The sequence below is a fragment of the Rhinolophus sinicus genome, chromosome 1 (assembly GCF_057876585.1).
Source record: "Rhinolophus sinicus isolate RSI-liver-muscle chromosome 1, RSI-T2T, whole genome shotgun sequence".
Classification (NCBI taxonomy): domain Eukaryota; kingdom Metazoa; phylum Chordata; class Mammalia; order Chiroptera; family Rhinolophidae; genus Rhinolophus; species Rhinolophus sinicus.
In genome coordinates, this window is record NC_142501.1 from 136,263,550 (window position 1) to 136,289,368 (window position 25,819).

Consider the following 25,819-nt stretch of genomic DNA (forward strand, 5'->3'; position numbering starts at 1 on the left):
GAAAACCTAGTTTCAATTCCAACATTGGTCATTAATTAAATAAGCAATTTATTGCCCCTTTCTGTAACCTTGATTTTTTGTTAATGAAAAGAGAAAAATTATTTGCCTATATCTGCAAGAAGTTTTCTGAGGGTCAACCAAGACAATACTAGAGAATACCTTTTAATAAGTACACAGTGCTATATAAATGTTGTAGATTATTGTGATAATTTCCTGAGAGCCTGGCCATGAACCAAGAAATGACGTCTGATGACTCAGTGGGTATTTTGGATGGCTTTTCTGACTGAATTGGATGATTTTGCAAAGTTGGTTATTAAGATGATTGACACAGTCTTAGACTTTTAATGTTCCCAAATTTATAAATGACCCAACAATATAAATTTCCCCCAAAATGCAAATTCAATAGAGTTGAGGAGAAATCCCTATCAAGATAGGCTACACAGGACTGGGTCCATATCTGTTTTGTTCATTGCACATAAAAAAATTGTATCAAATATTTGTTGATACATGCAGGGGGGGGCTGATGAATGACGGTATTTTCCCTGGCTTTGTGGCTTGCTCTTTTACTATGCCAGTCAGGACATTGGATTTCAGGTTGTGCTTCAGAAAACTTACAATTAATGAGACATGGAATTCTGAGATCACTTTGACATATCTGTGTTACATTGCTTGCTGTCAACTACCTCATGTATCATTGAAGAGAAGCTGGAAACAATTTTCCCAGAATCTCCTTTCCCAGGTTAGAGTTTGTCAAAGGGAGGCATTAGTACCAGATTTGGAAGACGGAGGAGGAGGAGGGCGAGCCATTATTTTCTGAAGGCAATTGCTGCCAGATGCATAGGCATATTTGAGATTCACAGTGACTTACTGCGGAGCTCTTGAGTACCTCTACCTTGCTATTGAGATAAGTGGTGGGAGTTTCCCAGAGCTCCTTGAGTATTGCAACATCTTCCCTGCTTGGATGCTTCAGGTTGAAATTGCAGAGGTTGGTTTCTTTGACCTCTGCTTACCAGCTTTTCTAATCTTTGTGTATGCTACTAGTTTCCTATATTAAAGCCTTTACTCTCTTGAGTATATTGAGTGGCTCTTCCATTTTCTTGACAGAAACTTGACTAGCAACAGAATCTCAAATATTAAACTTGGGTATGTTAAGTTTTGACTAAATGCATTTATATAAACAGTTATCGTTAGCACTTTGAGGGAAAACTATAAGATTTTTTTTTAAAGACATACAGATATTATTTAGTAAAGTATTGCTTTTCAGCATTCTCAAAAAACTTTGAGACCTAAGAGAGTCAGTGAAGTTTTCCAGCGTGTCTAATTTTTTTCTCTTGGAAGAACCTGGTTCAACAGGGCTAAGTTTCCTATAGTGGAAAGAACAGATTTTAAACTCATATAGCCCATAATTTAGTTTGGGCTCAGCCACTTTTTAATCCTGTGTAGTAAGCAAATTCATTTACTGCGCTTAGGTTTGGTGACTCCATAAGTGTGATGGGAGGCAGGACAACTATCTTACTTTTCCTATAGATGTTGTGGGACTCAAATGAAAATAGATGTATGAAAGCACTTCATGTATATGTATGTGTATATAATATTCTCTAGGCTCAGGTTCCTAACTGGTCAAATGCAAATAATAATGGAGATTGATAAAAATTCAATGAAAGTAACTTGCAGAGCACTGATGCATTTCTACTGCCCCTGAGGGTAATCGTCGTGCTGGTTGTGTGCACACCCACACCAGCAGACCTAGCCCAGTGGGGCCTGGGCACATGATGGGCAATGGCTGACAGAGGACATTATACTGTGGAGCTGAGATGCCATGGGATAATAGTGGGAACTTTGTTGCTCCAGTATCGGACAATTCTCCAACTGCCTGAGCCATAGTTCAGACCACAAGGGTGGCGGCATACACTGCTCTGCACTCAGGGGGTCACTACTGCAATCACATTTTATTTTGAGGTAATTGGGCAGGAACATATCAAATAAGCTTCTCAAAGCCACGGAGATAACTCCTAATTCTGATTACTCACTGGCAGTGACACTATCCTGAAGTTATTGAATAAACTTGGTTAGGAGTCCACACAGGTGATTTATTAAAAGCAGACCCTTTTTATTTATTGCACTGAGGCAAGACAGGAGCCAGCAGCTCAGGATGGCTGAGTGTTGTGCTGGCATTGAACAGGTCTTTCAACATCTCAGTGCCTGGTTTTTATGCCTGTGAAATGCAGACACACTCTAGCTTATCTTTCCTTGAACAGTGTTAAAATTGTTGGCTTTTCATAACTTTCTGATCTAAAACACTATGCATATGTGTCTGCACGTACACACCACACATACCTCTCCATTCCTCTACCCAGGTTTTCTTTTCTTCAACACACTTGTCACAATATATCATGCTCCTGCATTATATTTCATATCAGTGACTTTGTTTTGATTATTTTCTATTTCCCTATGATTGATTGTAAGGTACATCTGGGCATGAGCTTTGCTTTGCCTAGAACAGCTCATAATACATGATAAGGACTCTAGAAACTTTGTGGGTAAATGAATAACATTATGAGTATCTGAACTACTACTAATATATATATGTATATATATGTATATATGTATATATATGTGTGTGTGTGTGTATATATATATATATATTCTGCTTGATTCCTCAAACTCTTAGACATAAATTGAACTGGTAAATCCACAAAGGGATATTTTTTTAAAATGTACCAACAGATGGGCTCCCCATTTTCCTCCCTTAAGGAAATGGAGGCTTTGACTATTATTGTGTAAGGGCCACAGTTCTTCAAATGCAATAGTGAACATTTCCTTACTGAGAATTAGGGAGAGGAACCATGGATCAAGTTCTTTGTAACATTGCTTTCTTGTCTATACAGCAGGTTGAGCAATCCTTTGCATGGTGCTTCATAGGACACACACACAAATGTTTAAAAGTCGTCTGCTTAGCAATGAGATGCACAGGAATATACTGAAACCAGTCGCTGTATTTAAGCTGTCAATGACAGGGAGAGAGAAGAGCTCACAGAGCCTTTTCAAGTGATCCAAAGTTAACCTAAAAGGAATTGAATCACTGGCTTGTGAATCTGACAAAAAGGACATTAGACTTTAATGCTAAGTTAAAATACCAACAGACTGTTTCTGTAGCTCATGGTCAATGATCTCGTTTCTAATCATCTGAAACTCTTGAGAATGGCATTTGTGCCTCTGTACAAATGCTACTTTAGGAATTGTAGCCTTTGGGGGACTATATTACAGTTCTCTTGTCAGCCCCAAAGTACTGACAGTGTCAGGCATGGTATGTGCGTGATAAACACTTATATATGATGAAAGAGTCAGAAACCTCTGGGAACCTAGACATATACAAATAGAGCCAAGGAGAGTGAGACAAGTAGTTGCTCCTAGCATTATGTCATCAGTCAGTTCAAGAGCAGAGGAGAAGAGGGTTTTAATTGGTTGGTGATGGATAGAACGACTGGCTTTTTAGGTAAAATCCAAGGGAGATGGGAGAAAATGGTCGGACATAAAGAGGGTAAAGTGATGACGACATTGACAGCGACAGTGGCAACAATCAGAGTGATGACAAGGGTGGGAAAACTGAAGAAAAGCAGCACTCATAACTGATACAGAAGGTGGAACTGTTCTGAATTTTGGGGGAGAAATTATCTGATTGCCCTGTACTTTGATGATAATTGTGACCACTGTTTTTTGCATAGTTAAATGTGCTAAGCACGGTACCAGGCACTTTACATGCTGTCATAATGAGATGCCAGAAGGATCTTCTATTCTGTTTCTATCTCACAGCCCTCCATGTTCCCCAAATCCTCTCCCTGTGCCCAACGGAACACAGTCCAATGGAACACACAGTCCAGCATAAGCAAAATCTCCTCTATTCTCAACCGCCTGGTCCACACCACTTGCTCTCACCAAAACCTTGCTCTTCCTTACAAACAGCTGACCCAACAGCTCTCTGAAGGTACTGGCTGCTTTTCCTTCTACACCTCTGGTATTGGGCCTGGGAGTTGCATTAAGTGACTCTGTGTTCTTTATTTTCCCTTCTGGACTATTTTCCCTCCCTCCTTTCTAAAATCCTCTACCTTTGAATCTCATGTCATCGTATTGCTGTACTCTGCCAATCTAAGGTTAATTCTTCTCCTTTCTCTATATGTTTAGCTTCTTTTCACTTACATGCTCCTGTCTTAATTTTGTGAATCTAATATACATATAGAATATTTTTCTACACACTATATTTTAATTCTTTGATCTCTTTTTCTGCAATGATCATTTCCTCCATTTTACATTACTTAAAAAGATAGATCTTGACTGTCTAGAAAAGAAGTTACCACAAAAAATTCCCATGTGAATTCTGTTGGATGGATGTAAAAGTCTCAGCTGGTGTCCTGTGTCATCTTTGTCATGTTTAAACTTCCTGTATATATTCATGCCTCCATATATATTTAACATATAGCTCACCTTGATGTATGTGAGCTTGCCTTGACTCAGGTGGATCGCCTTTTTCATGGTTTAAATTTTGGCCAGTGAACATAATATCTGAGATGTTCTATCTCAGCATGTTTTGGCTTTATCTTTGCTAATTATATCCTAGCACATATTTATTATTATTATTATCATTATCATGATTATTAATTATTATTATCATCATAATCATCATTCAATTATTATTATCGTTGTTATTATTAATCAGCCCCAAATGGAACAAAAGCTGTAATTTTTAATGTTGCTTATGCATGAAATTCTCTTCAAAGTAAAACTTAAGAAGAGGAACTATGACCAGGAATCACAGTAGCAGAGGATAATTCTCCTTTTTAAATTTCATGCAACATAGGAAGAAAATTTAGTTTTATTTAACTGTCCAGGCTGGTCAGGAAACTGTGAACATTTAGCTAAGTCAGGTTTGATCTTTTGATTATGTTGCTAGATTAAAGGTCTGAAGTAAATAATCAGGAGGATAATAGCGAGAATAACATTTTGTATTTTTTGGGAGAGACACTTCTTAATACTTCCCATCAAATATTAGATGACATATATTATGTAAAATATCTTCCCTCTAACAAACAAGGTACTGTTTGGGCATAGGTAGCATGTACAGATTTAAAGAAGAAGAGATAAAATAATGGCAGCAACATTAAGAAAAGGGTATTAAATGTAGAAAATGCTTATAACTCAGGAACTGGGTACGGTGAAAAGGAGTGAAAGCAGGTGACCTGAGAACCCATCACCAGTCAGGATGGAGAAGGTGATGGAGAGCAGAACACTGAGGATCTTGACAATGGCTGAGACCTTGAAGCTAATGATTTATGATGGAGCTATTACTGATCCTAAAAGAAGAGACTAGGTTACTTAAAAGGAGAATTATGCCATGAGAACACCTTTGTCTTGAGTTGTAGAAATATGCCTAATTTGACTAGAGATGGACATTTTTCTACATTAATAATGTAGAAAGAAGCATTCACCACTCCTCCCAGGAAGACACTCACAAAAAAGCAGGTTCTAGGGTCACCATGAGGATCAGAGTGCAAATTCCTTACATCTGCCTTCACTTCAAATGACGCAAGAGCTTCAGCACATTATGAAAAGTGCTCACAGTTACGATGCTGAATCATCAAAAAAGAATACACGATTTTTAGAACTCTCGATTGAGAAAGATTCAAATCAAAATAGTTCAAGTCTGGCAAACTCAGGTTCTTCAGAATGACTTACTAAATCCCAGGTGTCTGGATAGCTGACGGATAGCAATATGCTCCTTCCATTAAAAATCTCTAGTTAGTGGACATTGAGTCAGTAAAATCATTAGAATGTTTTCATGATTTTTCTTTTATTAAAATGAAATCCTCTCTACATACAGAATATTTGCCAAAGTATTATTTTTAATGTGGACTTCAAAGTACTAATGACATACTACATCTGGACTCGCCCACATATAAAATAGTAAGCCACAGATGTTATACACCCAGGATGTTTAACAAAATCTAAGCTGTTCAGATTCCAGTGTTTGGGAGTTATCCTGGTCACCTGAAAATGACTTTTCTGCCTCAGTTAATTCAAAACTCAAAACTCTCTTGAATCAAGAGCTGAACAACCAGTGTGACAAAGGCTTTTAGCTAATTATTTAAGTCTCAGTAGGAAGCAAACAGGCTGGGAAAGTAGACTGAGGAGCACAGTTTTGTTTTCTTATTCCAGGTTCTTACTACTCAGTGTGGTTCGTGGACAAATAGCATAGGTATCGCCGGGTAACGTGTTAGAAATGAAGACTCTCTCAGTCCCCAGCCCAAGCTCATTAAACCAGAATGCACTTTAACAAGATCCCCTAAAGCACATGAACCTTTGACAAGGAGCGCAGGGAGCCTATCAGACAATTGATTGGTTTCCACTCTGACAGTTTCTAAGGGAAGAGTAGGTAACCCTTCGGCTGTGTTCAGTGAAATTTTTTGTCTGAATTGTAGGTCTTAAAAACCCAAGTACTGGGAATACAATCTACTTGGAATTAATGCATTCATCTAGGGGGAGATCTGTGACAAATCCGCCCTTTCACACAAGCCAATGAGTATAGTCAGTGCCTATGAGACAGGGTGTGACGAGATGAAGATGAATCTAGAAATTATTATGATATTATTTTTTATGGTTGAAACAAACAACTGCTTGATTTCAGTTTGATAGACTATTCCTGGAAAGCCTGTTGCTGTGCCTCCACTCAAGTGTAATTTTTAACTAGCTTTTTTCTTTTCTTAACATGATGGAGAATGTTACTAAAGCAGCTAAAGCCCATACCCAAGTAGATAACCACAGACAGCAGTATTTGACAAATTAATGTTTCATTGATTGCATTCATATTAATATGTGGTATTTATATTGGAGCTTTAAAAATAGAGTAGCATCTTGTAACAATGCGACCTATTATTACATGGATTTGAATATCTGGTTGACATGCTTAATTCCAATGAAAGGCAGGGTCTATTGGTCTACCTATTTATTTCACGGCATGTGCTTTTAAAGAAAAATAAAAATGGAGCTTTCTGCCAGAGGGACAAAGGAAAGAATAGTTTAAATTTTCTTTTTTGATCATTTAAATGATTTCTTTCTTTGAAAATTATGCTATTTGCTGTTCTTCGCTGTACTTCCTTCTCTTATTCTGATTCCATTCTGTTTCCCATTTAGAGAACAGAGTCTATTAGAAAAAGGAGCAAAAATTCAAAGCCTGACAGCCTTAAAGCAGTGCATGTCAAACTTGGTTGCATATTGAAACTGGGGAGCTTAAAAAAATGCTTATTCAAGGGCCCACCTCCCATAAATTCTATTATTGGTCTGGGGTGGGGTCATGGTATCAATATTTTTTAAAAGCTCCCTTTAAAAATCTTTGATCTTAAAGATAAGAATAAACAAATTTAAGTGTGAAAATTGACACCTAAATGAAGACTAAATTGTATATGTATTGTCACATGGTTCCTGTATGGATGTGGTTCACAGAACTATCCAACTCAAGACATCTCAAGGGAATATGTCCATTTCCAAGTTTATAGATGCTCATGCAACACAATTCTGAGTAATTAGTGGACTTTGAAACTACAGCACTTTTGCAGTCAGTCAGGTCTAACACTATACTAACATGATGTGGGAAAAAGTATCTGTAGCCACTTTGAAGAGAGGATTTCTGACTATTGTGTGATCTGATGCAATTATAGAAGTGACCTGGTAAAATAATGGCTATTCTTAAATTATATCAATGTTCAGTTTAGTTGGCAAGAATGTCAGAAAATAAATGCCCACATAGGAACTGAATTGAGACAGATTCAGTAGAGGGGAGAACGACCAATTAAAATGTGCTTTGTTCTCCAGTGTGTCTGCTTTGCATCCCGATAGAAGATGACTAATAATCAACTCGCACACAGTGGGGAAGTCAGACAGAAGAGTTTTATGAGGACAGTATAGAGAAGGAGTTTCCTTAAAAGGCTGTAATATACGGGCTAAATCTTACACTTTCAAGTCAGATGGCTTGAGTTCAAATCTCATTTGGAATAGTTTTGTGATTTGAGGCAGTTACTACATTGGTGCTTTGATTTCTTCCTCTGTAAAAGCGGGTAGAACAATAGTTTTGGTAGAGTCAATGGGGAATCTTTGTTATGTGCCTGGCCTGAGCTATGTAATCAGTAAATATTAGCTACCAATATTATCAACTTTGGATCCAAAATGAACCAAAGCCCTCAGTTTCGCAAGTGTCCAGTTCTAGAAGATAAAAATGTGTCTGTAAGTGTTTGATTCATACCTAAAACCTTAAAGCAAAATAATAAATTTTATTTTGACTTCCTCTTAGATAGCTAGCAGCAACATGGTCATCTGTCAGAGCACCAAGGAGAGAAGAAACTTCCAGAAATATAAATCTGTAAATCAGAGATAGCCTCATCAATCTACACAGCCACTTATCCATGCATGGAAAATAAACTGAAACTGTCCACCGGGTTGAAGTGTAGTGCAATAAGGCTGACTTTATAGTCAAGTTGATTGCAAAACTAATTTTCATAAAAGAAACTCCAGTTTTACACTGGCTTTTATTTTATATCTTAAAAGATCAGAGACTTTTCAGAAAGAGTTTTATTTTTCAGTTTCAAAGAAGGAGTCTGGAGAAAGGAAAAAAATTAAGTCAGAAAATATTTCCTTCTTTCCTACACCCACTCTTCTGCTCATCAAAAAAGCTACAGGCACTAAAATTCATTAACATTTCTATGAACATAAATGTGAAATATTCATTTTCATTAAGTAGTCTACTGAATGTGGCAAAATCAAATTTATCTAAGGCGATATCCAATGCTGCTAATTTCCTTGACAATGGGGACATAAAGCAAGGGAAGTCATGAATCATTCATGAAGTTCAATTTACTTCTGTTATTTTTGGTGTTTAGCATCCATGAATAGAAAGTGTGCGGCATGTTGTAGGTGCTATTTTTAAATTATTTCAGATCAGAATTAATGATTTGGCAGGCAGCAATAAAGTAAGAATGATTCAAAGGCTTTGCTGATAATTGTCCTATATTTCATATTTTTCTTGTGTGTATTTATATGTTCATGTATTCATAACATTTTTTCTCTATATTCTAATACCTTTTATAAATGAGGATCACTTTAGAACCAATATTTTAGGCACTCACATAAAGTAACTTACTGGCGATGTAACTAAATTGAATAAACTCCCAGAGTTCTAGATCTTAAGGCTGAAAGAAATCTTTAAGGTTATGTACTTATGGCATATCAGTGAGGAATGTCTTCTACATTAGTGTTGGTAGGTGGCCATTTCCAGTTGACTGAAGTGTCCCTGTGGGATGGGGAGGCTTGAGCAGGCACTTATTTCATGAATGGGCACCTTGGCTCACTGGAAAGTATTTTCCTTAAATTCTACATCTATCTTCCTGCAACTTCTGCCCACCTGCCTGCTCAGTGTTTCACTAGTACTTAGCACACAGAGCACATGTGGTCACCACTTAAGAAATGCTAGTTGAATTGAATTGAGTGGGTTAAAATCTAGTATTGAGTGGTTAATTTTATGTGTCAGTTTGACTGGGCCACAAAGTGCCCAGATATTTGGTCAAACATTCTTCCTGCTCCTCTGAGGGTGTTTTTGGATGAGATTAGCATTTAACTAATAATAGTAGACTGACTGAGTAATATAGATTGCCCTCCCCAATGCGGTGGGCCTCATCCAATCAGTTGAAGGCCCTAATCAAGCAAAAAGATTGGCCCTCCTCAGGGTAAGAGAATTCCTCCTGCCTATCTCTGAACTGGGACAATCAGCTTTTTTCAGCTTTCAGACGCAAATTGAAACACTGGCTCTTCCTGGGTCTCGAGTTTTCTGGCCTGAGGACTGGAACTACACCATCAGCTCTCCAGTTTGCCAACTCACCCTGCCGATCTTGGGACTTATCAGCCCCTATAATTACATGACCCAATTCCTTATAAAAATCTCTTTCTCTCTATATATGTCTTACTGGTTGTGTTTCTCTGGAGAATCCTGACTAATACATTGGGCAACATCAAACAAGGTTTTGCTTCTATATGACAGCATTTAAAGCATTCAGCGATAGCTGCTATGGCTCTCTGAAATTTTCTTTTCGGATATCTTGGTAGCCTCCTCTGAAGGAAATTATCTTAATACGGCGTTTAAGAACTGGACACAATTCTCCACATGTGACTTTATAAGGGCAGACTTTTGTAGAATTTCTCCTGTCTCATGTCTGGACACTATGTTTATTTTAATTTCCAGGTATTAATGTAACACATCATATAAATAAAACTTAGGATTTCAACTTTTCAAACCTCACATTTTCTCAGGGAATTTTTCATAGTTAAATTAGGCCATTTTATTTAGGTAGGCACATTTTTCTTAGTACTTATTTTTATAAACAAGAAACCAGTTTTATTTTAGAAATAATCAAACATGACTATGGCTTGACATTCTGTGTACTTGTTACTATGAAGCCATTTAAATCAACACAATGACAATACTCTGAGAATAAGAGATAGATTGAGTGGATGGTTCACTGAATTGAATACATTAAGACAATGCCTACATTCAAAGTTTCCAAATCTTAAAAAAACAAACAGAAAAACAAGAAGCGAATATAAAAATAACCAATTATCACTAAATGTTACCTTTGTTTGATAAACTGGCTGTGGTTCAGGTAGGAGGGATATAGACAGTTAATGATTCAAGTGAAGCAAAAAAATTTATAGTGACTCATCACATTTACCAGCCTATTAAAATGTCTAAAGTAATTAAAATGTTAGGTTTTCCCTTATCTGGCTCTTGATTGACACATTTACAATCTTAAATTGTTGAGCTACTCTTAAAAGCATAAATATAAAATTATACAAGTGAAAGAATATTTTATTGCAAGTAAAAAAAATGCCTGCCTTAAATAAAACCAGACTTCATCTTCTAAAATCTAAAAGACTTGAAGTTTGGAGCCAAGAAATTTAGCATATATTCAGCCCACAAATATTTATTGTTAAGTACTAGACTAGGTTTTAATTATTGTTCTGTGACTAAAACAATGATCCTTTCCTTCATGGGTTTATAATTCACAGAGAGAAGAAAAAATAAACTAGTAAATACTGCATGAGAAACTAAGAGAATTTGGAAAGTGGAAAACTACGGTTTCCTAATTTAGATTGATTCTCAGGAAAGCCTCTTATTGAAGGTGCTATCTTACTTGAGAACTGAAGAATGAGAAGAGGAAAGCCAAGAAACCATGATGGTCAAAAGCATCCTGGATTGTGAAGATAATGAGATGGAAGAAAGATTGATCTGCAAGAATCAGAATCCGTGGTGTTGGAGTTTTGTGTAGTAGTAAGCAAGGGAAAGATGGCTACAGCTGAGAATTAAGATATTGAGGAATGGAGGTCACACAGGAGACTGAAAGTCAAATTAAGAAGTGTGGAGAGTTTTTTGGTGCAATGGGAAGTCTTTGAATATTTTTCAGTGTAGAAGTAATATGATCCCATATATATCTTGCAAAGATCACCCTGGCTCCTGGGTAGAGAATGGGTTGAAGGCAGTCAAGAATGAAAGCACGAAGACCAATAAAAAGACTGCTACAATAATGCAGTAAGAAGTAACGGTGATTTGGTGGCAGTTAAGATTGGAGAGAAGTGAATGGTACTTGACAATAGATTGGATGGGAGAAATGTGAAGGACATGTTAACAATTAACCTTACGAATCTAGTTGGATAGTGAGATTAAGGAGACTGGAAAGGAGCTCATTTGGGAGGAAAAAATCGATAGTTAAGTTTTGAGCAAATTAGGTTTAAGATGCCTTTGAAACATAAAAACAGATATGCCAAGAAGAGTGCTATGTACATCAATCTGGGGCTTAGAAGAGAGCTGAGCTGGAGATATAAATTTGTGGATCATTGGACTAAAGATGGTTTGTAAAGAGAGGTCCTTTGGTACCTTTCTGAGAACAGTGCCAGTGGAGGTGGGACATGGGTATGGAAGTTCCAGATTACAGTAAGTTGAGAGGAAGTTGAGGCACTAGACAACAGATGTAGACCATGCTTTCATGTAGCCTGAACTGAAAGAAAGTAGAGAGATTAGGAAACACTTAAGGGGAGATATGGGAGTAGAGCAGAGGTGTTATACAATGAAAAGAGTTTTCTGCTTGTTTTTAGGCTGTGAATAAAGAGGTAGCAGAGACGGTGAGAATGAAGGTGTAAGAGATTAGGGTGGAGGTGTGTGTGAACTTGAGAAAATCAATTCTCAGAGGAGGAAGAAAGATGGAATCCTGAACAGGTGATAAAAGAAGTAGGGGCATTTCTGCCTCTGACATACAGGGGCTAACATAAGGGTGAAGATAGGAGGAAGTTTAGAAGAAAATGGATAAGCCCACTGAGAGATTTCAGGCCTGAAATGGCTTCTACCTGTTCTGGATACAGTGAAAAGTGACACTATTTTTTGATACTGAGAGGGTGAGATTAGGGTTGAGATTTTCCTCAATTGTTGCTATAGAGAATGGGAAATGGCACCTGAATCCTCCATGATTGTTATCCCAAGCCCTTTCTATCTCTCCATGAGGCTTGTGGCTATCAAGCCTTCACATGATAGCTGTATTGCTATCAGATTCCAAACCATCTTAATACTGAATTCCTTCATAGATTTTGCTACATGCCATTAACTCTTTTTATAGCATCCCAGGGCTATGAAACTATTAATCTGCCCCAAGTTGAACTAAATTTTCAATTTAACAAAGCTTTATGACCTTTCCAATTTTATTTTATTAAATGACATTAAAAAAAAGCAAAACATCTTTAATTTGTCTCGAAGGACGTAACCAAGCAAAATATTTCCCCATTCTTGGGATTGTGATGGAAGAGCGTACAAACTGTAGTACATTTTGTAAGGTAGGTAAAGTTTCCAGTCTGTTGGTCACAAAAGTGTGATTGGTTCAAATTTACATTGGCAAAATGCCTACTTTATCATTCTTATTTCCCAGCTGATACTAGAGTCTCTCATTTGTAATCACTTTAAAGCTTAGTTATAGTTGTCATAAATTGTCAGTTCAGGGAGAGCTGTTTCATCAAATAATGCAACACATGTTTCTTTGTGAAGAGTTAAAAATAGATAAATAAGAGATTCAGTATTTATTAATACTTTGCTTACAGCATACCAATTATGTACTTAGGCAGGAACAAGCAAAACTCATTTATACTCCATATTATTGCTATACGTTACTTTATCACTAGGAATTATTACTCTTAATATTTAAGATCTCTTTACATTGGTTTATCTGTTGCTAAGACGGGATACATTTTAAGTAAAACATTAAAGCTAAGAAATATTGTCATTTGAGGATTTTACGTTTTTTTATTTTTATTTTTTTCAGGTTAGCATAAATGGAATCAAGAAATACTTGGTTTCCTGCTTCCACAGACTACCCTCTTTCTGCAGTTGCAATCATTTGACCTTTGATCTAAAAGCAAAATTCTGCTTCAGCTTCTGTGATCTATTTTAACCTTCATTAGGGATAATTTTAGGAAATACCGACCAATCTTCGGCTGATTCAGCATCCTCCTCCTAGCTGAGTGTGGCTCCCGTTGGTGCTATATTTCTAATCACTGTTCTGCTCCCTGCTCACCTGTTGATTGCAGGATTCTATGCTAGTTAGATTGTCTGGGTTTGAATCCCCACCTCACCACTATCCTTGCCCTGTGGCCCCAGTAAGTTATTTGACTTCTCTGAGCTTCAGGTACTTCATCTCTCAAATGTTTTTAGATATACTTGTGTTAAGGAGGTGTTACAGGAATGCTTAGCTTTGGTCTGGCAGACAGAAGGCAGTTCTGTGTTATTTTTTCCCCTTTCTCCCAAGTTTCTGCTTTTATAGAATCCTCATTACACAGACTGTTACAGACCTGAGATTGTGCTTTCCTTTAGGTAAATAGCCTCAGGGATTCGAGTTCTGTGACCTGCTGTTGGATCACTTTAATGATCATTACCATCTGCCTGCATTCCTACATATTAGCTGACTTCAGGGTCCCAGTTACTATGCCTCATCCATCTGTCTAGACAGCTGATTATATCTTACTGAATTACCTCAATGAGTATCGTCTGCCTGGGTCACCACCTATGGCCTGACACCATATTTTATAACTTTGGACTATCTCACTGTTTGGACTTCTCCCTTCCCTGCCCCACAAAAGTTATGTTTTATTTCTGACTCATTTATAGTTTTGGTCATTATATGATATGATAAGTGGACCTAAAAGTTATCTATTTTCTAAATATGAATAAAGTAAGTTGCCTACTTAAAGAAAATATATACGCCTATATAACAGAAAAACTCAATATGTATTGTAAAGTAAAATATGCATTTTGGGAGAAAATAAGTGCTGATAACTTTAGCACTTGGCAATGTACAACACAAAATCAACTTAAATACTTTCAAAATCCATTACTTCTTTAAGTGAATGAAGTAAACCATAAAATCTAATTTCAAGAGGATGTCATATCTTAACGCTATCCAGCAGAAGCAAAGGTTAAAAATCACAATCAATGGAAGAGATATCAAGGGGAAAAGGGAACCCATATGAAGCAACCCATGGCTTATTCTTTTCTTTCCATGTCAGTTCCAAAAGCTAATGGTTTACTTGCTTAGCTAAACTTCTACCTTATTTAAAACATATCTCTAGCCGCTAATAAATAATTGAGTCCATATTTCATTTCCACCTCTTGATTTTGTTTGTCATTGACATATAAACCAAAAATCACCATCAATACTTTCACATAGCAACATCTGTCAGCAACTTATTTATATAATGCGTTTTAAAATTAAAATGTTAAAGAACAGCTCATGAATTTTCTTGTTTATTCCAGGTTCTAGTGGTAGTAAATTAACATCTATGTTGAATCTATATCTACATCTACATCAGCATCTTTATCTATTTCTATCTCTATATTCACTAAAACTAAATTTTTTTCTTTTAGTATATGTGCTGCCAAAGTGAACACAAAACTAAAAAATTAATGTAATTACTTAATCATCAGACAATCAGGAATACATTTATTCTTTAATAATACTATGAGGTCACCTGGAATTTTCCTTTACTGTTCTGATGTTTATATCTGGAAAGTATTTTGATCTATATAAATATCTGTCTATTTCTCCCAATCCATTAAGTGGTATGGTAATGCCCCAAATAAGCGACTGTACCTTTCTTTGCCTCTTAAAAACCAGGAAATGGCCTAGGCCTGCTATTCACAGCAAATGGGCTCAAATGCCAGATTGCTGATGGCTGAGAAACAATGAAACAAAGATAGTCAATCAGATTAAATCTTAGTGACTAAAATATTCAAATTGCTAAGAAAGTAATCAATGGAAAACAAACAGCCCAAGAGTCATCCCAAGAATGACAAATCAAAATCAGTCACTAAACCTGAAATGCAGCAAGTCTTTGGCCCAAAGCACAAGCTTCGTGATACCATTTATCATTGCATTCTTCCCATGCAGAAAGACAAATGCACACAAGACTTTTCCATAGTGTTTTTCTAAATGACAACAATTTACAACCCTTCAGGGGGACAGACTACAGAACCATAAACAACCTCACAAAGTCTTTACATATTAAAATATTTTCCTCTGTGATTAATGCAGCTTGGGTATAGGAAGGTCATGGGAGAAACTCCACTCAGAAGGAGAAAGCATGAGTTCATAAATTGTCTAGCTAAACTAAGTAGACTTTCTCTAATGGTTCAAAAAGATAACTGCATCGAAATGACCCTTGAGCCACTGATGTAAGGGAAAATGTCACTAGACTGTCAACCCCTTGAAAAGTTGGCAGTGTGGTATTGTTGAAAATATCCTAGCATCAATTACTCAGTGCAAATTTGAATTTAATCGGGTCAGGCAAACATCCCTCTTTCTCATTTCCCATCCAGGTAACTCACAACTTTCAATCTCCAGAGTGCAGTTTTGTTCATCCAGAGGATATCTTCGTAGATCCATCATACACGCAGCTGTGGTTGTAATTCTGTCAGGAGGAGAGAGAGAAAAGATAGCATCATAAGGATGATGACTTTCATTTCCAGGCTTCCCAGCCCTCAATCATGTTTACCAGTTGGCATAAAAATGGTCTGATTCACAGTGTTGAAGGCAGGCACATTAAATTTGAGTCTTTCTTTGCTGCTCACTAGTGGTATGTGCTTGCGCTAGTTAATTTATCTCCATGAGCATCAGTCCCCTTACCACTCAAAACACCTACTGAATAGGATGGCAGTGAGAATTAAGAGATGTGCGCTCCACAAATGATGGTCATTATGATACCTATCATTAGCTCATGGTCCTTCCTGTATTTACCAGCATCCTACCATTGTCTCTGCCAGTATCTGCAGCAAGTCCTGCCTTATAAGTAGGAGCACATCTACATTATGCATTAAAGTCTATCTTCCTCTCCGGCTACAACCTAATAAAACAACAACAACAACAAAATCCGTCCTCTATAACTTTTGGTGCCTCACATTCCCTACTACTAGAGAGGTTTGTCAGATTCATCTCTGAGACCCTGGTCTACCTATACTCAGCAGGTAGCCTATAACGCTCTCCTAGGATTGTTGTTCATACCATATTTACCAACTCCAGTTGAGCTTATGTGTTTATGCAAACCCCAGGACCCTGAGTCTAGATATCTTACCTTGGTTTCCATAACCACTCCTTTTTTTTCTTGCTTGGGCTAGTTTTCTGGACTATAGAGTCTGGGCGTAACTTAAATCCTTATGGCTATCCACACTATCCACTTTTCTTTAAAAAAAAAATTACATGGTTCTCTCTCACAAAGTAATGTACAATCATAATTGTAAGAATTCAAAGGATTCAAATTTAATAATGTTTGCTTTCTACCTTAAGCCCCAGGAGTTACACCATTGGAAAATTTCCATAAACACTCTGCATGCACATAGAAGCACAACTCTGTCTTCTTAGGGGGAAAGTTCTTCGACAATAGTTTACCTCACCCCCTGTTCTGAACCTGTTTGTTTTCATTAACAATGAATGTTGGATTTGGTTTTATATCAGTAAGTAATAAGCTGTCTTAAAAAAATGTTACTACAATGTGTTCAGTTGTATGGAAATACCATCATTTATTTCCCCAATCACCTTTTGGTGGGCATTTACATTATTTCTTGTCTTTTACTTTTACAAGTGAAGATGCTCTGAATATGCTGGTCCAGTCTACTTTGTCTGACTACATCTGTTGGCTATTTCTAGATAAATAGGTAGACGCATTTTCAATTTTGCCACATTGCCCTTCTAGGGGTTGTGCCAATTTATGCTCCCATCAATAATGTATCTAAATTTGACAAAGTACTTTCAGATGTTTTTCGAGGCTGTCAAGGTAAGTTATTGTTTTGGTCATTTATGTTAACTGAATAGACACCTTCTTCTTAAAAACGGTATTAGGAAAAAACCTTGCCCTTTCCAGTTTCTCTTTGGCTTTCCTTATGGAAGTTCAGTGGGTAGACATTGGGACAGTCCCTTTGAAGGCATTCTTAGACAGGATGCTGGTCAAATAATCAGGTCTATTTGAGCATTAGGCAAGAGCAAAAGAAATTTGAAGTTCATTTTTAAAAAATTTCTTCTAAATGTTTTACAAAAAATTTGAAGGCTAATTATATTCCAGAATTTAGCACATACAGCACATAAAAGGATTTTACTAGATTCCCTCTTGCTTCCTGCTTCCATAATCATAGGAATTGATTAATTTTTTCACTTAACAATATATCATGGATATCTTTTGTTATCTGAAAACACAATTTCACAGCATTATTTTTATGGCCTGCATAGTGTTTCAAACACCCTTAATGAGAAAACACAATATCTATTTAAAAATGTTTTAAAAATTATCTATCTACTGTACTATTGATTTAATAGCTGCTTATTAATTTAAAAAATTGTGAAGATGTGAACATTTTCTAGAAATTACTAAAATGTGGCCAATGACTTAGCCTATGACTTAGCCAGTGCTTCTCAACCACGGATAACTTTCCCCACAGGGGAGACTTGGCAATATCTGGAGACATTTTTGATTGTTGGGCTGGTGGTGCAGGCTTGATACCTGCACCTAGTGTCAGAGACCAGGGATACTTGTTAATATCCTACAGTGCTCAGGACAGCTTCTAACAATCAAGAATTATCTGTTCCAAAATATCAGTAGTGCCAAGGTTGAAAAATGCTGCTACAATGGTGGTTTTCAAACATTAATAAAATGAAATATTAAAACCTTAACATATAAAACACAAATGAAATAAGTAAAAGCTGCATTTTGTTTATATAAAATTACCCTATAAGTTCAAATGTTGACATCTATTTTAATGAGCACACAAATTTGAAAGCAGGGATTATGATAATTATGGTTTAAATCTCCTTCAACACCAATTATTTTTATGTTGTGTTTTATTTGTATGGTATTGAGAAAGTCCTAAAATAGTGGAACACTTGCTTCTAAAAATCTTACATGACCAGCCATGGGCGACCCTGAGTTAATGGGAAAAAAACAAAAACAAATGTGTGCCAAGTAATCACATCTATAATCAATGACACCTTTACAAGCTGTTCAGATGCATAGGTGGTTGGTCTGTAGTAGGTGCTTAGTGACGGATTAAAAGGAAGATTTACTTGCTTCAAAGTAAAAGTGCTCCGTGCTCTGTATAAATTAATCTGGCTGTATAAATTAATGTTGTGGTGGTGCTAAACGCATTATTATGTAATATAGGAAACAATACAATGTACTTGTTTCTTAGTATAGTTTAAAATGATTATAATATTTAAACATAAAGTTGGAATCAAATACCACTTGTGGGACTATTAAAGAGTTCTAGAGATACTTGAGAATATCATTTGAGTTCCACCGGTCAGCATATCTCACTTAATTGACCTCATTTTCAGACATGTGTCATCTGGTTAGTTAACCACATCATATTAAAATCAGGACATGCATTGAAATTTTACACTGAATCACTGATGTTGTGAGGCTCTGGAGTTTTTACAAAGCAATTTGCAAAGCTAACAAAGCATGGTCTGTAAAATAAATAACTAATGTCTCACGGATATGGGCACTACAATTGTGAGTAATAAAAAAGAAACCAACTTTTGGAAAGCATAACTGAATTTACTATCGCTATTCATTATGATCAATCCATTCATCAATCCATAGACGTAAGGAAACTAATTGACATTACTTCAGGAAACCATACATCACACCAGAGGCTTGCCCATTACCTGATATTTTTTTTTTAACCATGATCTCCTGGACCAGTTACCTTTTCCTGTTCCAAATCTCATTATGATACTACCAAGAAGAGCTGAGTAATCATAATTCAGAAAGGGAGGGAATCAAGGCAATCCAGGAAGTGGATCTGTAGGAAGTACCTGGCTTTCTCTGGAAAGAACTGACATTAGTGAAACCATTTCTTTCTCGGGATCTATCCGCTGAAAATTTCAAGTTTCTAAGATGATTTCATTGGCCCAACTTGGATTAGGTGCCAACGCTCCTGAAATATTTTAGTAAGAGCTGGAAGGAAAGCCAGACACATACATATATGGTCACCAGGCACCCCCAAGGGTCCTGAGAAGGGAAGGATTCACACAGGGAGGAACTCCTAGATGAGCAGGTACTTATACATTCATGGTGTGGCCTGTAGAAACTTATGCAACAGAGTGTTGGTCTCTGCTAATTTAAGGATTTGGCATTTCTAGATTTTGTAATGCTTATGGCTAAGTAAGATGGGGGCCTTCAGCTCTTTATGAAAAAAGAAAAAATGCTCAGAAAGAATTCCCAGGATCATCAACAATAAGAAAGATATCCCTGGACAAAGGTTTTTTCAGCTCTTCGGTCTTCTGGGTGAGAAGCAATAGTGAACATCTCTAAGAATGACTGCTCCCTCCCTGTTTTTCTATTTTTTCACCTTGCTGAATTTAACTGCCCAGCAGTGGTTAGTCAGCCCTGCAAATAATTAACACATCCACATGGAAGTATACTCACATGCGGCCAAGGCACCCCTATATTCTAAATCTTCCATGGAATCAAAGGTGCCAAATATCATAAAACTGAAAGGGTTAAGAGCTTCAAGATTGAAGTGTTTTTTGAATTTTGTTTCTAACTTTCCACATTCAAGTCATTCATTTTGAGTATGTGAAAATATTATTGAAGGTAGAATACAGCAGTACCAGCTAAAGGCAAAAGCATTAACTGACTGTTTGTCTAAACATAGACTTCCCACAGGTACAGATTCATGACAGCATAACCCTCATCTGTCTTCTTTCAAAGACATTTAGAATGGTTTACATTATAATCCTCTTTATTGAGATTTTGAAGGTTAGGTCAGAGCAATATAATAGGCTGTTAGTTAGAAACTATGGTCCCATGATACTTGGGAATGAATGGAAATCATATTGCTGTATTATTCATTTATTAAGGTGTATGCTGCATGGTCATTGAAGTTAAGAGTCAGTGTAATTGCAAATCATGTATATTTGATGTCTAAGGGCAGCATGACACTTATTGCTGACAAAATGCAATCCAGGATGTCCTGTTCCATAAGTAGCTTAAAACCTAGACACACACACACACACACACACACACACACACACACACGTACACATATGTACATGTAGAGAGCACTTATGCAAATAAGAATGTGAATTTAAATAAATGAACAAATTACATACACACGTGCAAGTTTGGGATTTTCTTATAATCTTCAATTTTATAGGGATGAGCTCCCAAGTTTTAAAGCTGATCTCTGTAGAACATAACTGTACAACTTAATAGAATCTGTATTAAAAGAATATGAGAAAGGAAAGGGGAAAACAAGTATGAATATGCTGAATTTTAAACATATTCTTAAGATTGGTGAGTAGCAATTATATAATAAGATCAGTAAAGATTGAAGAATGGCTTCTTTTGCCTCTAGGCTGCACCCTTAATCCACGTAAAGCATATCACCCAAAGAAACTGGTGAGAAAAGATGGATGGGTTATAGCCAATGAGTACATGGATTTTGCTTCCTATCTAACACTTACTGAGTGGTGAAAAGAATATCTATTATCATCAGAGTTGACACCAATTTTATTTTAGTTAGGCTACTATGTTTAGGAAAATACTTTGGTATTTGAAGGTGAAATCCTGAAGGCCTGAGACATGAATGATAAGGAAACAGAAAGAGATAAATTACTGTGTGAGATTTAAGAGGAATTTAGGTATGGGAAGCAAAATAATGAAGTAGCAAAAAAAAAAAAAAAAAAATTAAGAACAGTCATATTGAATATTCAATTTTAAAATTTTTGCATTGCTATGATAACTTTTTCTCTATTTACCTAAACTAAGCCTCACCCTCTCTCACACACAGAGTAAATCCTTGTGTAAATGTTTTATTTTTATTCTTGGAAAAGGACTGAATTCCATATTTTGGCAGTATTCATGGAACAGTATTCTATAAATTGAACCAATTCTCAAAAACTCTGTTGTGAAACCAATTCAAAACTTCAAAGCCAAAGATGGCTAAATCATGTAAACCCTTTGGGAAGCCTCAGTAATCCTTGTGAAGGCTTTGGAGTCTCACAAATAATGGATTGTGGGTTTAAGCTACTCACAAGGGGTAGAATAACCTGAGCTAATAATATAGAATCTTATATGACAGGCACTGTGCTAAGCATCTTACATACTGTATTAGTTTACTGTTGCTATTGTAACAAGTTACCACAAATTCAGTCGCTTAAAACAACACAAATTCTTTTTGTTATAGTTCTGGAGGCCAGAAGTCCTAAAATCAAGTTTTCAACAGGGTTATGTTTCTTCTGCAGTCTTTAAGGAGAATCTATTTCCTTGTCTTTTCCAGCTTCTAGACTCTGCTTGCATTCCTTGGCTCATGGTACCTTTCTCCGTCTTCAAAGAGCATCATTCCAATGTCTGCTTCTGTCCTCACATCTCACCCTCTGACTCTCCTGCCTTCCTTATACATGAATACATATGATTACATTGGGCCCATCCAGATAATATCTCAAATTCTTAAATAAATCACATCTGCAAAGGCCCTTTTAATGTGTAAAGTAACATATTCATGGGCCCTGAGAAATTAGGGCATGGATATCTTTGGAGGGCCTTTATTTAGACTGTCGCACATGCATTATTTAATTTATTACTTAAAATAAGTTTTTTATGTTGAAGCTATTTTTATGTCAAATCAAAGAAAAAGAAACTGACACTTGATGGGATTAAAAAATGTTTCCAAGTTTACATAATCAGTAAATGGCAGCATTAGAATTCAAATTCAAATTATGCTAGACTCAAGAGCTAAGGATTATTTTTCTCTCCAGTTATTATTTTTCAGGCCAGTCTATGCAGAGAACAATTAGTTTAGTAAAATTTCTCCCACAAGCAGTAAAATAAAAATAAAAAATAACAATTGACCTTACCATGTATTTTTAGTGTCCATTTAGGTATCAGTAATTCAGGTCATTCTTTGCCCAATCAATAATGAGTATAAAAACGATAGAAGACTTATACCAGGAATCAGGCAATATTGTGAACATTGAGGCTACAGTAGTTAAAAATATCTAACTGCACCTTCATGCTGTCAAATTTATTTTGTTTTCATTTATTTTAATATAGTCAGGTCTCAGAAAATACAAGATAGTGCCACTATCTATTGGTTTTATAAAATAGCCAGGTAGGATGTGCTTGTCTCTCATTTGGGACTATTATCTTTGTCATTTTTCTAGAAACCCAAATATCTCACATCAGGGATTATTTACATTATCAAGAAAGCATGAAAACACTTAGGAGAGAGAGAGTTCAATCCTACACTTACTCGGTTAGTGGCAATTGGACCAGATACGCATTAACTTTGATTTGGGATATTCCATGAACAGAGGTATTATGTAGGTGGGATGCAGCGTGGAACAAGGATAGAGAAGAGGGTTGTCGTACGCACATGCAAGTTCAATGCTTGCTACATAGTAGTCACTCAATTAACTGTAGTTACCACTTTTAAATTAAATGTTTCTAAAATAAATACATACAGGTAAGATTACTAATACAAATACATTGTAAGATTAACACATGGGCATAGTAAAACACCTGGAAAATACAGAAAATTAAACAGAGAATAAAAACATCTGTAATTTCATTAGTACAATATTATTATTAACTTCCTTTCTTCTAAGTATATTATTTATTGAAGTTGAATTCACATTGTATTTAACAATTTCATTGCTGCTTCTTGCCTACCCTTATAGGTAAGATTTGTCTTAAGTCATTGGTATTCTCCACGAACAAAATTTTAATATATTCTCAAGATTCTGTCATATAGATACCCCATGATTTCTTAACCATCCTTCTATGGGATGACATCATTAGGTATACTTTGGTGATGCTTTAAAAAAACCACGCTACATTCATTACTCTTATATTTTTATTTTTTTGATTTCAGGTTTCTGCTTTCTTTTCCCCCCTCTGTTTTTTATTCTTAGTGCTGAATGTTAATGACACTCTTCTCAGTGCAATCCCAAGCAGTCATTTTCAGGTAATTATCTACACACCAAATGTTGTATAAGTGCGCTCATTTTTGCTCATTTTTGTTGGGCGGGGGTGATTCATGAACCACTTTGTGAATATGAAAAGCAGTTCATAAATCAGAGAGGCTATGAGTGGGAGAGCAAAAAAAAACCACAGGAAAAAAACAGGTAATAATAATAAGGCAATAGTAATTAATCAACCTTTGTCAAGGATTCAGTGCCAATCTCAGTCATGTTTTACCATAGATGTCTGGCTGAGTTCAAGAGGGATATTTTCCCCAAATTATATCTTTGTATTCATATATCTGTGGAGAATAAGAGCACGTATTAAATTTCTACCATGTTTGATGTTTCCTAGTAACAGTCAGCTGAGATATGTGTTAGGGGGCAAAATTAATAAGGCTACCCCCTGCTCCTTTATTCTCATCATCTTGGTCATCAGGAATTTCTGTAGTGGACAAACTGTGAGGAATTAAACTAATAACAAGCCCTTAAACAATAAGAAGTGACTTAGAAATTGAAACATCCGTCGAAGAAAACATTTACCTTGAATTGAATGCCATGACTTGCTAATCAATAAGCACAGATAGGAAAACAAGGACTCAGACAGACTTAGGAGGTAAAGTACAGAGACGGGTCTTCTTTCACAGTTATTAATTGTTTTGTTTTATCTGCAAAAATACTCTGTTGCTTTGCCTCATGATGATTTCTCCCAGAACAAAGAGCTGACACATTTACTGAAAGGTAATCAGAGTAATCTTGAAATGGTATTCCTGAAAGAGCGAAGGAAGATTCAAGAGTGATAGGACATGAAAATACTGCATTGTCCCTCTGTCCCACCCTCATCATACCATGTGGCCATATCTGTTTATATTCCTATCTTCTCACTTGGAAGGCAAGGCCTACTTCTGAACCATCACTGCACGCTCAGTGCCCAGCACAAAGCCTGGCACAGAAAAGTTTTTGCTTACTGGCTGCAAAGCAATCTGCATAGGAATGGTAATTAGAGAATGTAGTCATCAAATCCACTGCACAGACAAACATGGCTACTTGGGCCAAGTCACCAAGGCCTGGGCCAAGCCAGCTTGTTCCTCTCTCTGCCCCCACCTACCATCCAAAACAACAACAACAACAACAACAACACACACACACACACACAAACAAAACAAGAAAACAAAAAACTTCATTGTTTTAGGACACGGCTTTCTGTTGATAAACAAAACAGAATAAAAGAATATCCAAAACAAATACAAGTGAAGCAGGAGTATAAATTGTGTAAAATTTCCAGCTCCCTAGGGAATGAGAGCAGGACTTGGGAACATCATTCTTTTTCTTTTGAAATAATCAATACACTTAAAAATATTCTGAAATTAGTGGGAAAACATTACTTCTAACACAACAGCTATTAGCATTGTGGTATATTTACTTTCAATCTCTCCTTCCAATGTCTGTTGACCTTTCACATGTTTGTAACTATGTTCAGGAGTCTGTTTTCTTCCCTTTAAATCTTAATTTTCCTCCTTGGTGTCAGGATTGCAAATTTTTTGGTGAAAAATAATATACTTTATGTTGGACATTTAGGTGGTTTTTATCAGTTTAAAATAGACTAAAATAAACATTTTCATGAATATATGGCTTTTTCCAGAGTTTGGATTATTTCTTTAGGATAGAGACACAATAAGAAGAATTACCATATCCAAAGATATAAAATTTTTTTGGCTTCTTACAATATATATGACCAAAATACTTTCTTAAAGGATTGTCTGAAATTATAATGCAAAGGAGTACTAATTTCCCTACTCTACTGCTTAATTGGATGTTATACTGTCTTTTTAATAGATGAAAATTGGTACTTTCAATTTATTTTAATTTTGTGATTACTAGCACAGTAAAGTATTTTTAGTAAATCTGTACAAATTGTATTTGGAACCTTTCTTTCTCTAGAAAGTAAAATCATTAGGGATGTATAAATTTATGATTAAAAGACAAATAATAGAATTTTACCAAATATCAGGCAAGAGTGAAGAGAATTCTATTCTAGATTAACTTTGCTGCTGTCTTGTTCAGTTAATTAGGTGAATAAATATATGTTGAATTTAATATGTCTGTTGACATATATGTTCATGGTTTTACTGTTAACATTTTTTGAGGTATAAATTATAGAAATAAAAATGTAAAACAAAGCTTATATTGCTTTTTTTGAGTGCATAATGAACACCAACAACATTAAGCTAGTTGAAAGG

The 25,819-nt window shown here is 36.1% G+C and overlaps 1 protein-coding gene across 2 annotated transcripts in view; it reads right to left on the reverse strand.

Annotated features, from left to right (window-relative positions):
- The window catches only part of GABRB1 (gamma-aminobutyric acid type A receptor subunit beta1), a 359,339-nt gene that overhangs the window by 74,176 nt on the left and 259,344 nt on the right, over window positions 1-25,819 (reverse strand). For both annotated transcript variants that reach the window (XR_002138112.3, XM_019741042.3), the window contains exon 5: window positions 15,956-16,038. Coding sequence is in view for 1 of the 2 variants with exons in the window: in XM_019741042.3 (XP_019596601.1) it covers window positions 15,956-16,038 (83 nt within the window). In the remaining variant the exon portion in view is untranslated. The remainder of the gene's footprint in view (window positions 1-15,955; window positions 16,039-25,819) is intronic.